This window comes from Saimiri boliviensis, chromosome 14, assembly GCF_048565385.1.
Source record: "Saimiri boliviensis isolate mSaiBol1 chromosome 14, mSaiBol1.pri, whole genome shotgun sequence".
In the NCBI taxonomy this organism is placed as follows: domain Eukaryota; kingdom Metazoa; phylum Chordata; class Mammalia; order Primates; family Cebidae; genus Saimiri; species Saimiri boliviensis.
Window position 1 is genome coordinate 27282019 of NC_133462.1, and position 15309 is coordinate 27297327.

The 15309-nt window shown below is 42.8% G+C and overlaps 1 protein-coding gene across 5 annotated transcripts in view; it reads left to right on the top strand.

Moving 5' to 3' along the window:
- The window catches only part of LOC101045674 (uncharacterized), an 80279-nt gene that overhangs the window by 44603 nt on the left and 20367 nt on the right, over positions 1–15309 (top strand). For 3 of the 5 annotated variants that reach the window (XM_074385642.1, XM_074385641.1, XM_074385643.1), the window contains 2 exons: positions 8788–9027; positions 10061–10134. In XM_074385642.1, coding sequence (XP_074241743.1) covers positions 8788–9027; positions 10061–10111 — 291 coding nt within the window. In that variant the 3' untranslated portion in view covers positions 10112–10134. Of the gene's footprint in view, positions 1–8787; positions 9028–10060; positions 14604–15309 lie in introns of those variants that run through there. The other 2 variants (XM_074385640.1, XM_074385639.1) reach the window with 2 other exon arrangements.

Consider the following 15309-nt stretch of genomic DNA (forward strand, 5'->3'; position numbering starts at 1 on the left):
TTTAGTAATTATAACTATTTTCATGGCTGTTGGATTCAAGTTTAAACTAAAAGGAAAAGCTCTGTGGTAATACACCTGTCAATGTTGCCAGTCCAAGAGAGTTGGGTTATCTTAGTTTTGGACCCAGCCATATGTCACCATATGCAAAGTATGCAGGGCCTAGGAGAAAGCAGAGAGCCACAGCCCTTAGGCGCTGGATCCAGTGATACATCACAATCTCTCCTTGGTCAGAGCCCAAACAGTAGAGGAGAGTCACGTCATCTAGGTTCTAGGTCCAGAAATACATCACAATACTTTCTGAGAGGAAGACCAAAGCAGGAGAGCCACATCACCTAGGTGGGAGCTCCAAAGGTATAGCACAATGCCTTCTGTGGGTAAGGCTCAGGAAGAAGAGGAAAGTTCCACAACCTGGGGACTACAGCCAGCTAGATGTCATAATCACCCCAAGGGGCAGGGACGATGCGTGAGAGGAGAGTCGCATCAAGTAGGTGCTGAGAAAAGCAATATGTAACAATCAGAGGAGAATGGCATCACCTACATGCTGGGCCATGTGATATGTTACAACCTCCCCTATGGGCAAAGCCCAGGTAAGAGAAGTGATTTACATCAACTAGTTGATGGGTTAAAGCATAGTTCACAATGCCCCCTGTGAAAAGAGACTAGGAGAAATAAATCAGATTGCCTGTGTGCTGCGCCCAGAGATAAGTCACTTTTTTATCTGTGGACATGGCCCAGGCAGGAGAGGAGAGTCACATCACTTAGATGCTGGACACAGAGATATGTAACAATCTCTTGTAAGAAAAACCCTGATAAGAAAGACATATCAAATATTTTATGGACCCAGAGATATGTCACAATGCCTCATCTTGATAGAATCAAGGCAAGAAAGTCACATAACCTTGGCCCTGGGCCCAGCAACAGGTCACAGTACTTTGTGAAGACAGGGCCAAGGCAAATGAGTAACATCTTGGAACTGGTCCATCATATATGTGACAATCTCCTGTGTGGGCAGAACCTAGGCAGAAGAGCAGTGTCACATTAGCTAGGTGCTGAGCTTAGGAGATATGTCAGCATCCCTCCTGTGAGCAGAAACCAGGCAAGAGATGAGAGCACATTACCTGGGTGATGAGTGAATAGAGCTGTCACAATCCCCCCTTTAGTCTGGGCCTGGGCAGAAGAGTTACATCACCTTGGTTTTAGAATGAGCAATCTGTCACAATGCCCCTAGAGGGCAGCACAAAGGTAGGAGAGAAAACTTACATCACCTAAGTGCAAGTCCCAGTGATATGTCACAGTGCTTCCTGTAAGAAGCACCAAGGCTTGACAATAGAGTCATCTCACCTACCTGGGTCCAGCAATATGTACGATTCTATTTGTGAACCACGCCCAGGCAGGAGAGTCAAATCAGGTGTTTGACAGAGACATATGTCACAATCACGTCTTCAAAAAATTCCAGGAATGAGATGAGATGACCAGTTCCTCACCTGTACTAGTTCCAGGTATGAGAGTCAGCATGTCGTGGATGTTGGGTAAAGTACATGAGTCACAATCTCAACTGATCTGTGCAGCAGCTTCTCAATGTTTTCTGGGCAGTGTGTCCCCTTAGATAAATCACAGCCTGACACGTGGGTTAAATTTTGGTTTGAGAGTCACTAAATCCATACCTAACAAATCCATGTATGAGGTTGAACATTGCATACCAAAATTCATGTATGAGAGTCAACATTGCAACTTTTGACTACCTCTAGATATAAGATGTAAAACCTCAACAGTGGACCGTGCTCATGTGAGAGAACAACAATCTTTACTCTTGACTGTGTGTGTATACTAGTGTCACAATGTCACGTTTGTGCTGGGCTCTGTTAGTACTCTGTACCACCCAAAGAGTTTATGAGATACATGGTTTGACTCTATATCCTCACCGAAATCTCATCTACAATTGTAATCTCCACGTGTCAAGGGAGGAGGGTAATTGGATCCTAAGACAGTTTCTTCCATGCTGTTTTTGGGACAGTGGGTGAGTTCTTAGGAGATCTGATGGTTTTATTAGTGTTGGAAGTTCCTCCTTCATTCACTTTTTTCCTCCAGCCACCTTGTGAGGGAGGTCCCTGCTTCCCCTTCTGCCATGATTGTAAGTTTCATGAAGCCTTCCTAGCCAGGTGGAACTGTGAGTCGATTAAACCTCTTTTTTTTTTTTTTTTTTTTTTTGAGACGGAGTTTCGCTCTTGTTACCCAGGCTGGAGTGCAATGGCACGATCTCGGCTCACCGCAACCTCCGCCTCCTGGTCTCAGGCAATTCTCCTGCCTCAGCCTCCTAAGTATCCGGGATTACAGGCACGCGCCACCATGCCCAGCTAGTTTTATTGTATTTTTAGTAGAGACGGGGTTTCACCATGTTGACCAGGATGGTCTCGATCTTTCGACCTCGTGATCCACCCGCCTCGGCCTCCCAAAGTGCTGGGATTACAGGCTTGAGCCACCGCGCCCGGCCGATTAAACCTCTTTTTTACATAAATTATCTGGTTTGGGGCAGTTCTTTTTTTTTTTTTTTTTTTTTGAGACCAAGTCTCGCTCTGTCGCCCGGTGTCAGGCTGGACTCGGCTCACTGCAACCTCCGCCTCCTGGGTTTAAGCAGTTCTCCTGCCTCAGCCTCCCGAGTCGGCAGTTCTTTATAGCAATGTGAAAATGAACTAATAAAATAAGATAGGCATGAGAGTTGCAATCTGCATTAAGACCTTCATGCTGATATGGACCCATCATTGTACCTGCCAGTCTAAGCTCAGGTATGGGAGTGAACACCTCCCTAGTTGCTGGGTCTAAATAGAAGAGTACTTGTCTGCATGTGAACTGGGTTTAGAAATGGGTCATTATGAGCCGGGTGCGGTGGCTCACTCCTGTAATCCCAGCACTTTGGGAGGCTGAGGCAGGTGGATCACGAGGTCAAGAGATCAAGACCATCCTGGTCAACATGGTGAAACCCCGTCTCTACTAAAAATACAAAAAATTAGCTGGGCATGGTGGCGTGTGCCTGTAATCCCAGCTACTCAGGAGGGTGAGGCAGGAGAATTGCCTGAACCCAGGAGGCAGAGGTTGCGGTGAGCCGAGATCGTGCTATTGCACTCCAGCCTGGGTAACGAGCGAAACTCCGTCTCAAAAAAAAAAAAAAAAAAAGAAATGGGTCACTATCACATATGTGGCCAGATGTTCACATATGACTGACAATTCCATCTGTAGACTGTGTCTATGTGTGAGATTCAGGATCTCACCAGTGGGTTGTATCCATGTGTGAGGATGACTATTTTGTTTTGTCTTTATTTTATCATGCTTACATGACTAGCAGAGGATGACTATTTTAAGGGTTAGCAGGGTGTCCATAAGAGAAACAATGTCTCCTGTGACCTTGAACCTGTGATGCTACTCTCTGTACCACCTGAGGGCTTTATATCATATGCAAGAGAGTGGTAAACCTGTGTCACCTTTGAACCAAGGATCTTTCCTTTTCCCTAAGCCTGGCTATAATAGACAGTATCTACCTTATTGGCTAGTTGAAGGTATGAGAGTCATCACCACACCTGTCTACTGGGCCACAATATGTCACAATTACTCCTCTGGATTGGGAGTCAGCAAGAGAGTAACATTACCTGAGTTTGGGGCCAGATGTATGTCACAATCTTTTCTGAGGGTTCAGCAATATGTCACTGATTAGTGTATTCAAGATTTAGTCAAAGGAGCCTCATCACCTTGTTGTGGGGTCCGGTGATATTCATAATTTTTTCTGTTAGGAGGGTGCAGGCAGAAAAGAGTGACATTTCCTAGGTAGTGTATGCATATGTATGTCACAAGGCCCCCTATGGGCAGGGCCCAGGCAGGAGCCTCTTATATTCTAGGTGTTGAAACCAGCATTATTTCACAATACACCAAATATTTGGGACCTAGGAGAAAGGAAAGTCACATCATGTAGGTGCTGGACCAAGTGATACATTAAATTCACCCTCATTAGCAGGGCCCAGGCAGAAAATCACACCCAGGTGATAAACAAAAGATACAGCATATTATGTATCTGTACAGCATATTATGCACCTGTGGGCAGGGCTCATGCAGAAGAGTTGCATCACATAGTTGTTAAGATAGGCCATATGTTACACTACACAATTCATGCTGAGCTCAGGCAGGAGAAAAGAGTAACATCACTGTGTCCTGGGCTCAGTGGTACATCACAATACCTCCTTGGTCAGAGCCCATGAAGTAGAAAAGTTTCCTCACCTAGGTGCTGGGTCCATCAGTATGTCACAGTACTCACTGAAGGAAAGGCCAAGAATGAGGATTACATCATTGTGGTGAGGAGCCCCGAGATATGTGCCAGTGATCCCTGTAAGTAGGGCTTAGGATAAAAGAAGAGAGTCACATGACCTGTCACATGGCCTAGACAGATGAGCCCAGCTTTATGTCAAAATTACAACAGTGGTCAGAGTCCAGGCATGAGAGGAGAAGGACATCACATAAATATTGGGTGAAGGAATATGTCACAATCCCCAATGGGGACAGAATCAGGAGAATTACTCCATCTAGGTAATGGGCCCAGAGATATGCTGCAGTGACTCCTGTGGGCAATGACCAGGCAGCAGTATCACATCACCTGTGTGTTGGACTCGGTGATGAGTCACTCTGCCTTCTGTGGGCATAGCACATTCAAATGAGGAGTTACAACACCTAGGTGCTGGAATCAGAGGCATGTCACAATCTCTTCTAATGGCAAAGACCAGGTAAGCAAGAAGAATCAAATAGTTCATGAACTTAGAGATATGTCACAATGCCCCTTGTGGGCAGTGTCCAGGCAAGAGACATTAGCTTGGTGCTGAGCCCAGCAATATGTCACAAAGCTTTCTGGGTCAGGACCAAGGCAAAAACGTGACATCACCTTACTGTTTGGTCCAGAGACATGTCACAACCTCTCCTGCAGGAAGAACCTAAAAAGGATAGAAGAGTCACATCAACTAAATGTTGGGCCCAGTGATAGGTCAGAATAGTTCCTGAGAGCAGAGATCAGGCAGAAGTCACATCACCTGGGTAATGGGTGCAGCGATGTCACAGTGCCTCCTGTAGGGCCCAATCAGGAACGTTACATCACCTGGGTTTTGGAACCAGTAACGTATCACAGTGGGCCATTTGGGCAAGGTACAGGCAGGATAATCACATAACCTGGGTGTGGGGCTCAGTGATACGTCACCATGCCTTTTGTGCACAGTGACAAAACAGAAGGGCAGACTCACATTAACTGAATATAAGGCCTAGTTACAGTGATAATGTCACAATGCTGTCTGTGGGCAGTGCCAAGGCAGTGGAATAGAGTCCCGTCATGAAGATGCTGGGTTTAGCACTATGTCAGAATTCCATCTGTGGGTTGGACCCAGGCAAAAGGGTCAGATCAGTTAGTTGCTGGACTGAGGCATGTGCAACACAGTCTCACATGCAGAATGATACAAGAATAAAATTAAAATTCTTGCACATGACCCAATTCTAAGTACGGGAGTCCACATCCCCTCCGTCCCCCGCCCCCCTTTTCTTCTCTTTTCTGTCTTTGGCACAGCTCAGGCAGAAGAGAAGAGTCACATCATCTAGGTGATGAATAAAAAGATACATTATTCCCCTGTGGGTAGGGCTTGCACATAAAAGTTGCATATTCTAGGTGTCGAACTCAGCAATATATCACAACGTCTGCAGCACTTTGAAAGGAGAGGAGAGCCACGTCACTTAGGTGCTAGGCCCAGCAATACATCTCTATCACTTCTTGGGCAAAGCCCAAGAGTCACAGCACCTAGGTTCTGGGTATAGCAATATGTCACATTACCTTCTAAGACGAGGACCCAGGAAAGAGAATCACCATGGTGAGAATCTCAGAGATATGCAGCAATTCCATCTTTGGCTATTCACAAAAAAGAAGAAAGTCCCATAACCTAGAAGCTGAGCTCAGCTCTATGACACAGTCACCCTAGTGGACAGGTTCATTAAAGAGTGTCACATAATGTAGGTGCTGGATAAAGTGATATGTCATAATCCTCATGGTGATAGGCCCAGAAACATGTCAAAATGACCTCTTTAGGCAGAGACCAGGCAGAAGAATCACATCACTTGTGTGCTAGACCTAATTTTTGTATTTTTAGTAGAGTTGGGGTTTCACCATGTTGGCCAGGCTGGTCCCAAACTTCTGAACTTGGGATCCGGCTGGGCGCGGTGGCTCAAGCTTGTAATCCCAGCACTTTGGGATTCCGAGGCGGGTGGATCACGAGGTCGAGAGATCAAGACCATCCTGGTCAACATGGCGAAACTCCGTCTCTACTAAAAATACAAAAAATTAGCTGGGCATGGTGGCACGTGCCTGTAATCCCAGCTACTCAGGAGGCTGAGGCAGGAGAATTGCCTGAACCCGGGAGGCGGAGGTTGCGGTGAGCCGAGATCGTGCCATTGCACTCCAGCCTGGGTAACAAGAGCGAAACTCCGTCTCAAAAAAAAAAAAAAAAAAAAAAAATGAACTTGGGATCCACTTGCCTCAGCCTCCCAAAGTGCTGGGATTACAGGCTGAGCCACTGCACTTGACTGCTTTTATATTACTATATTTACTCATCCACTGTCTTATAAAAAGAAAATGAGATCACAGTAATGACTAGTAGCAGTGTGTTCCTCTGATGTATATGAAATATTTAAGTTCTAGACTTCCTCAGGTATACACAGAATCATTTACATAATGTATAAATTTACAACACCAGGGACACTGCAAAAACAAAAAGCATAAACGATGCTATAATGTGTTATTACATGAAATGTTGGTGTCTTGTGCACCTGTGGTTTGGAGCATTGCATGTTTATTACATGTTTCCTTGCCAACTTGTAGGAGCCATTTATTCTTGAAACTTATTAATACATTTACATTAGTGCATTGTTTATTTCATAAACTATGACACCTAAGGGAGAATGAATGACTGGGTTTCTTAATCTTTACAGATCAGAGAAGAATTACAGGACATGGAAGTTGACTTGTACAGTATGCAAAGTATCCATTAGCAAGCAAGCTCATAGGTTGTTGTGAGGATTAAATGAGAAACCCTTATAATCAACGCTAAATATTATATGTTTTTATAAACAAACGTGAGATCTTGAAATGCATACTGTCTCTGGATTCTCTTGGTTGTGCTAAGTTTGTATATTTGGTGTCCCATATGAAGTGCTTAGAAACAGATATGAAATTAAGCAAGAGCTTAATGTGTGATATATATTATTATTACTGCTGTCATTATGGTTCTGAAATTGTAGTTCTTTGGGTCAGTGCAAAAAACAAGTGGTTAAAAGGGGATGGAGGAACTACTCTTAAAGTATAACAAAATTTATAATCTTTCTGTTTACAGGAAATCTGGAAAGTATTTGCTACTGATTAGGAAAACGTTTTTTTTTTTTTTTTTGAGACGGAGTTTCGCTCCTGTTACCCGGGCTGGAGTGCAATGGTGCAATCTCGGCTCACCGCAACCTCCACCTCCTGGGTTCAGGCAATTCTCCTGCCTCAGCCTCTCGAGTAGCTGGGAACAGGCACGCGCCACCATGCCCAGCTAACTTGTATTTTTAGTAGAGACAAGGTTTCACCATATTGACCAGGATGGTCTCGATCTCTTGACTTGTTATCCACCCGCCTGGGCCTCACAAAGTGCTGGGATTACAGGCGTGAGCCACCGCGACCGGCCAGGAAAGCCTTTTTTATTAGAATACGTCCATCACTGAATGGGAAAGCAGGAAGAGAATCTGTCAGTGATGTGTAAAAAAATACTGTGGAGGCCGGGCGCGGTGGCTGACGCTTGTAATTTCAGCACTTTGGGAGGCCGAGGCGAGCGGATCACTTGAGGTCACAAGTTCAAGACCAACCTGGCCAACATTGTGAAACCCTATCTTTTTAAAAGAAAACAAACAAACAACTGCGGGTTAAAAAACTATCTTAGCGTGAAACACACAGTTTTATGTGTTAACATTTCTCTATCAATTTAGAAAATAATTTTCTGGAAATAAATAAGATTTACAAACAATTTTTTTTTTTTTTGAGACGGAGTTTCGCTCTTGTTACCCAGGCTGGAGTGCAATGGCGCGATCTCGGCTCACCGCAACCTCCGCCTCCTGGGTTCAGGCAATTCTCCTGCCTCAGCCTCCTGAGTAGCTGGGATTACAGGCACACGCCACCATGCCCAGCTGATTTTTTGTATTTTTAGTAGAGACGGGGTTTCACCATGTTGACCAGGATACTCTCGACCTCGTGATCCACCCGCCTTGGCCTCCCAAAGTGCTGGGATTACAGGCTTGAGCCACCGCGCCCGGCAAGATTATTAAAAAAAAAAAAAAAAAAAAAAGCCGGGAGTGGTGGCGCAAGCCTTTAATCCCAGCTACTTGGCAGGAGAATCACTGGAACCCGGGAGGAAAAGATTGTAGTGAGCCGAGATCGCGCCACTGCACACCAGCCTGGGCAACAGAGCGAAACTCCATCATAAAACAAAACAATCTCAAGCTGCTTGCTCAAAGGACCAGAAGCCAGGAAGGTTATAAAGGCTAAGCTTTAAAAATAATTTTTATTCTTTTCATGTGTGAGCAGCCATATAGTATATTATTTATAAATACGCAAAGGCTACAGGCAAACCCCTTCTGGGGTGGGCCTGGCTCAGCTCAGGGAAGAAGCCCTGTTTGAAAAGGCTGTACCTTTGGCTGTCACTCTTTCTTCAATCAAGCCAGCATTTGGTCATGTCTTCTGTCATTCAGGCTCTGAGGCGGCGGGGACTTAAACCTTATCCAATTAGCGAGGCTGCTCTGGGAACCGTCCAATCAGGCACGGAGAAAGGCTGGCTTCCGGGATGTGGCGGCGGATTTGTCTCTCGCTGCAGCCGGAGTTCGGGTTTTGTCTTCGCTGTCCGCTGCTCTTATAGGTCCAGCCTGTGTGAGACCTGCTGGTACTGGAGATCCACAGTTAAGACGCCAGGATCCCCCGGAAGCCTAGAAATGGTGTGAGTGCTGGGTCTGATATCCCAAGAGAGGGGAAGGGGCTGGTTGGAACCGGGGGGGAAGTGGCTGTGGGGACTCAGACCTCCCCGCAGTCAACTCAGCAATCTGTTCCCGGAGTTCTCCTTGCCCAGCTCCGCCTCAGTCCCCTTCAGCAATAAGATGGCGTCTGCGCAGTGACTGTCCCCTGGCCTGGAGCCCTCTCTGGGCAGCTATGCACCGGCAGCTCCGGGTCTCTTGCAGATTTTCTCTTTTAGGGACCACCGGAGGGTTGCCAGGGGAGAATCCTGACGCAGTTTCCGGGTCATGAATGGGAAGAGCTTTGGTTTGCTTTAGGGGGTTCTCAGTTTCTCATTTCTCCTATTAAAAATTTGTGGGAGGGGCCGGGCGCGGTGACTCACGCCTGTAATCCCAGCACTTTGGGTGGCCGAGGCAGGTGGATCACGAGGTCAAGAGATCGAGACCATCCTGATCAACATGGTGAAACCCCATCTCTACTAAAAATACAAAAAAAAATTAGCTGGGCATGGTGGCACATGCCTGTAATCCCAGCTACTCAGTGCATTTCTCTAGGTGATCTTCATTAGTATAAGGGTTTTCACATGGCCTAACAACCAATCATACTTAACATTACCAATTTTAAAATTGGTAATAAGATTTGGCTGTGCTCCTACCCAAACTCTCATCTTGAATGCATAATCGTCATCTGTGAAGCGAGAGACCAGGTGGAGTTAATAATTGAATGATTGGGGCAGTTTCCCTATGTGAGGGAGTTCTCACGAGATCTGATGGCTTTATAAGTGTTTGGTAGTTCCTCCCCCATTTATTCTTCCTCCTACCACCTTGGGGGAGTGTGTCTTGATTTCTGTTGTCAGTCACCGTGAATGCAGGCCTCCTGATTCTTCCCCAGTCATGCAGGACTGTGAGTCAATTGACATTTTTTTCTTTATAAATCCCGCAGTCTCTGGCAGTTCTTTATTCCATGGTGAGAACAGACTAATACAATTATTAGTATTTTCTCTCTTTCTCCTTTCAGATATGGCAAGGAAGATTGCCTTCCCAGCTGCTTCTGAAAGCCTACACGTAACTAAGGTAAGGCAATCTTGGGATAAAGCAAGTTTTGTTTGTGGCACAAATGGGAGAGAGAATACGCCAGGGTACATCAGGTACTTCTGAAGTCTCCCTTACATCTGTACTTATAAAATGTGAGATAATACATTTCCCAATTGCCTGAGACAATTTGAGGGAACATTTCTGTATATTTGTTTGGCTTTTTCCAGCCTGAGTTCTTTAGCTGGTATAAATGGGTTGTAGAGTTTAGTAATTGTAATTGACATTGCTATCAGAAATGCTGAAACAATACATTAGAAAGCCAGGGGTATGAGAGGATTTCATGGAGAAGGGGGTAAAGTGGAGGTGGGCGTGAAAGGCACCTTGCATCTCAAGAACTTTAGCAACACTTGGACCAGTAGAGTTTCACAGTTGCAGTGGCGGGGGGGAAAAGTAAGCATATGTAGTGTTTGGGTTAGGGGGTAGAAAAGACACAGAAGCAACTTTAATTGAGAACTTAGGTTCTTGGTACTGTTTTCATTTCAGATATATTACTACATTTTTGCTTCTCAATAGCACTAATAAGTAGATATTTAAAGAGTTAGAAACCCAAAACTCTGAGATATTAAGTAATATTTCCACAATCGCTCAGCTAGCATAAAACTCCTCTACCATCCACAGTGCCTCTACATCCGTCACCACATATAGCATACTTTAATAATTTAGGAAGTAAAAAAGTACAGAATACATTTTAAAAAGTGATTCATCAAAGGTGCTAACATGAAGATGATGTATTGTCATCTCCCAACTCTAAGAAATATTTACTAATTCAGAATAGATTCAGAAAAGAATCAATCCTGAAGGTTTCAGGTGTTTGTGATAAATGTTTCAGTGTACTCAAAGCATAACACCCCAGAGAATTTAAATTCTTGGACTAAGGAATGATTCCATTATCTGAAAGATCTCACCACAAAGACCTGTACATGCTAATGCTGACTAACTCCAGGAAGTCTTTTTTTTTTTTTTTTTTTGAGACAGAGTTTCCCTCTTGTTACCCAGGCTGGAGTGCAATGGCGCGATCTCGGCTCACCGCAACCTCCGCCTCCTGGGTTCAGGCAATTCTCCTGCCTCAGCCTCCTGAGTGGCTGGGATTACAGGCACACGCCACCATGCCCAGCTAATTTTTTTTTAGTATTTTTAGTAGAGACGGGGTTTCACTATGTTGACCAGGATGGTCTCGATCTCTCGACCTCGTGATCCACCCGTCTCGGCCTCCCAAAGTGCTGGGATTACAGGCTTGAACCACCGCGCCCGGCCCAGGAAGTCTTCTTACATGACTAATACCACAAAGCCAAGTGGAAAATATCCCAGAAGTCTCTGGTGCTTGGTGTGTTTCTCTAAGTTTTGCTGAAATGATTGAAAATATAGATGAAGTGGGAGAATTTACGGATTGTTATTTATGTAATATAATTTTTTCCCTTTGCCAGTATCCTTCTCTGCTTCAAAGCAAACATTTTTAAATAAAGATGAGTGAATAAAGATTGATTATATAAGGTTTTGGGGAAGGAGGGCCAAGATGGCATGGTTTGCATTTTGTGTCATTTCCCCCCTCAGAATCATTTTTTTCTGGGAAGCTTGGAGTGTGAGTCTAGAAGAACACATATTTGAACTGTGTGAGCTCCCTTATATGCAGATTTTTTAAATTAAAGCTATAACCTGCATGCCTGCCTCTCCTCCCTTTCTCTCCACCACCTTCATATCTTCTGCCTTTGCACCTAAGGCAGTAAGACCAATGCTTCCTCTTTCTCCTCCTTCTCAGCCTATTCAGTGGAAAGATGAGCATAAAGACCTTTCTGATGATCCACTTCCTCTTAATATATAGTAATTATATGTTATTTTTCTTATGATTTTTAAAATACTATTTCTCTTCCTCTAGCTTACTTTATTGTGTGAACACAGTATATAATACATAAAGCATACAAAAGATGTGTTAACCGTTTATGTTGGCTGTTGGTAGATTTTGGGGAGTCAGAAATTGTATGCAGGTTTTCAACTGTGCAGGGGGACAGTAGCCCCAACCCTCAAGTTATTTATGGGGTGAACTGTTCTTTCTTCTTCTTTCTTCCATAAAACGTCTGACTAAAGAAAAATCTAAAAATATTTATTTTTAAGTGTTTGGGTGCCGAACCATTGATATTGTAGGGGAGAAGACTTTTCCTCCAAAGGTTTGATGATTAAGTTTCTGAAATGAACTGACAATAGATAAGACTAACAGAAGACAAGGCATACAAATGTATTATGTGCCTGAGGGCATCAAAGAAAAGAAAAGCGAATACCTCATAACCTAATAAAATTAAAAACTTAAATGCCTTCCTTATAGAGAAGAGGGGAGGGGGAATGTATGCCACAGAGAGAAAATTAACAGTTTTTTGGGAAAATAAATAGGTAATAGTTTTTGACAAAGATTGGGTCGTGATGCTCAACTCCAAACTCTACCCTTGTGATACAATTAATCTTCTCTGTTTGAGATTCCTGGGAGGGCGGAAACACTCAGGACAACTGAGGTTTTTGGAGGATCTTTCTTTAGTTAGCTAAAGGAAGTTCAAAGAAAGTCCCTTCCTGTACTTTGGAGGGAAAAAAACAGGTAAGGGACCTTCATTCTTCTTTAGTTTCAAGCACTCAGTATGTCAGAGCAGCATACTTAGGGGTATTGTTTTTTGAGTCCCAACAACATTTCTTTGCAAATGAATTATCTGATATATTTCTATTCTGGTATCCTACTTTTAAATACATATTTTCAATAAGTTATTTGCTTTCAAACACTTTATGGTACAATTGCATGATTAATTAAGATAATAAAATATTTCTCCAGGATATATATATTTGTTATTGTTGAGTTGGGGGAAATATATGTTTGCTGTTGTTGATATGGGGTCTCACTCTGTTGCCCAGGCTGGTTTTGAACTTCTTGCTTCAAGTGATTCTCCAGCCTTGGCCTGCCAAAGTGTTGGGATTGTGGGCATGATGTTTTTTGTAAGAAGCATTAGTAGAATTAAATTGAAAATGTAGTGAAAATTTGTCCCCTTTAATATGGATTAAATATTATCTTACTGTATATAGATAACCTCTTAGATTGTTTGGATTATGTTTAAAAAGTTACTAAAAGTAAATCATGATTTATTACATAAAAAAGTAGTATGATGTCAAAATAAAAATAACACAAACAACCACAAAACAGATTTTAATTCTGATTCAAATGTGCTTTTTAAATATATGGGGAGTAGGTATTTAGCAATTTTCAGCCTTCTGGAATAAAATATAATTTAATCACATGTTAGTCTTTTTCAGGTCCAGAAAATGTAAAATACTTGATCAATTGATTTTAATTTTAAGATTGGTTCTTTTAAGTGCTCAGGGTTTAAAACATTACTATCTACTGTGATAACATCAGGTCTTGCTATCACCTTGATATTGATTGTTTCAGTGGAAATGGGTAGAGCGTCCTGTAGGTTACTGAAAATAAGATAATAGCAAGGAACACCTGTCCTAAAAGGATACAGACAGTTGGAAATCCTCCCAGGGGTACACTCAACATTTTTATATCTTAAAAGCCTGCTTCCACTATGACCTCCCTAAGGGGTCCCAACATTTGTGCTGTTTTTGTGTGGGAATTGTATTCCATCTTTCTTTCTGATGATTCCACCCACTCTTTTTTTTTTTTTGAGATGGAGTTTTGCTCTTGTTATCCAGGCTGGAGTGCAATGGTGCGATCTTGGCTCACCACAACCTCCGCCTACTGGGTTCAGGCAATTCTCCTGCCTCAGCCTCCTGAGTAGCTGGGATTACAGGCACGCGCCACCATGCCCAGCTAATGTTTTGTATTTTTAGCAGAGACGGGGTTTCACCATGTTGACCAGGATGGTCTCGATCTCTTGACCTCGTGATCCACCCGCCTCAGCCTCCCAAAGTGCTGGGATTACAGGCTTGAGCCACCGCGCCCGGCGATTCCACCCACTCCTTTGGCCACTTCAAATGGAGGTGCAGGATATTGCTAAAGTGAGTATGCTCAATGTTTGGTACAGCATAAGTTTCCAGGAGCATGGAGAATTTAAGCAAAATTTTAAGATTCATTTTTAGTACTGCTAAAGTCACATTTAGATCATGAAAATCTTCTTTCTTTATTTCTTTTCTCCCTTCTTTCTATTATTTTCTCTGACTCACCTCCACCTCATTCCACTTTTCCTCTTTAAATTCTTTGAAATTATTTGGTAAGGTAGTTGGTACATGAAATATATATTTTACAATAAAATGATATTATAAATGGTGGTTAAATTCCATACTAGTTTATAAGCATGGGTTATTTTCCAATGTTTTTTTAAAGCAACACTTATTAAGTTAGACTTGAGGCCGGGCGCGGTGGCTCAAGCCTGTAATCCCAGCACTTTGGGAGGCCGAGGCGGGTGGATCACAAGGTTGACAGATCGAGACCAACCTGGTCAACAGGGTGAAACCCCGTCTCTACTAAAAATACAAAAAATTAGCTGGGCATGGTGGTGCGTGCCTATAATCCCAGCTACTCAGGAGGCTGAGGCAGGAGAATTGCCTGAATCCAGGAGGCGGAGGTTGCGGTGAGCCGAGATCGCGCCATTGCACTCCAGCCTGGGTAACAAGAGCGAAACTCCGTCTCAAAAAAAAAAAAAAAAAACAAAAAAAAAGTTAGACTTGAAAATTAAATATATGCAAATATGTATATCCCAGTTACTGGCTAGCTGATAAAATTATAGGTATATGGACATCCTAGAAAGTGCTAGTTTCATGGGACAGTAAATATTTTTGTCAAATATGAGTAAACTGTCTTAAGCAAACGTAAGAAAAATTGAGGAAAATGGTACAAATAGTAAAAGTAAGATTTTTAGGATAAATGACACATTACTACAAAGTGTTTAAAGTCTTCAGAATTTATGCATGCCTATGTAACTATAATCTCCTTAGTAGTGCTGCTGAAATATTATATTATACAACATTATAAGCCTGGTAATTAAACTAAACAGAAAACATTTAATTAAAAATAGAAAGTTTTCCAAAAAATTTCATTTTTATCATATATTTCCTTCATTGGCTTTTTAAATTTGTTAAATTAACTTTTCACCATTTAACTTGATTTACAAAAAAAAAAAAAATCCATTAGCAAAATTTTACCAATAGTCTTTCATCAAAGAAATAGAAAAAACAAGA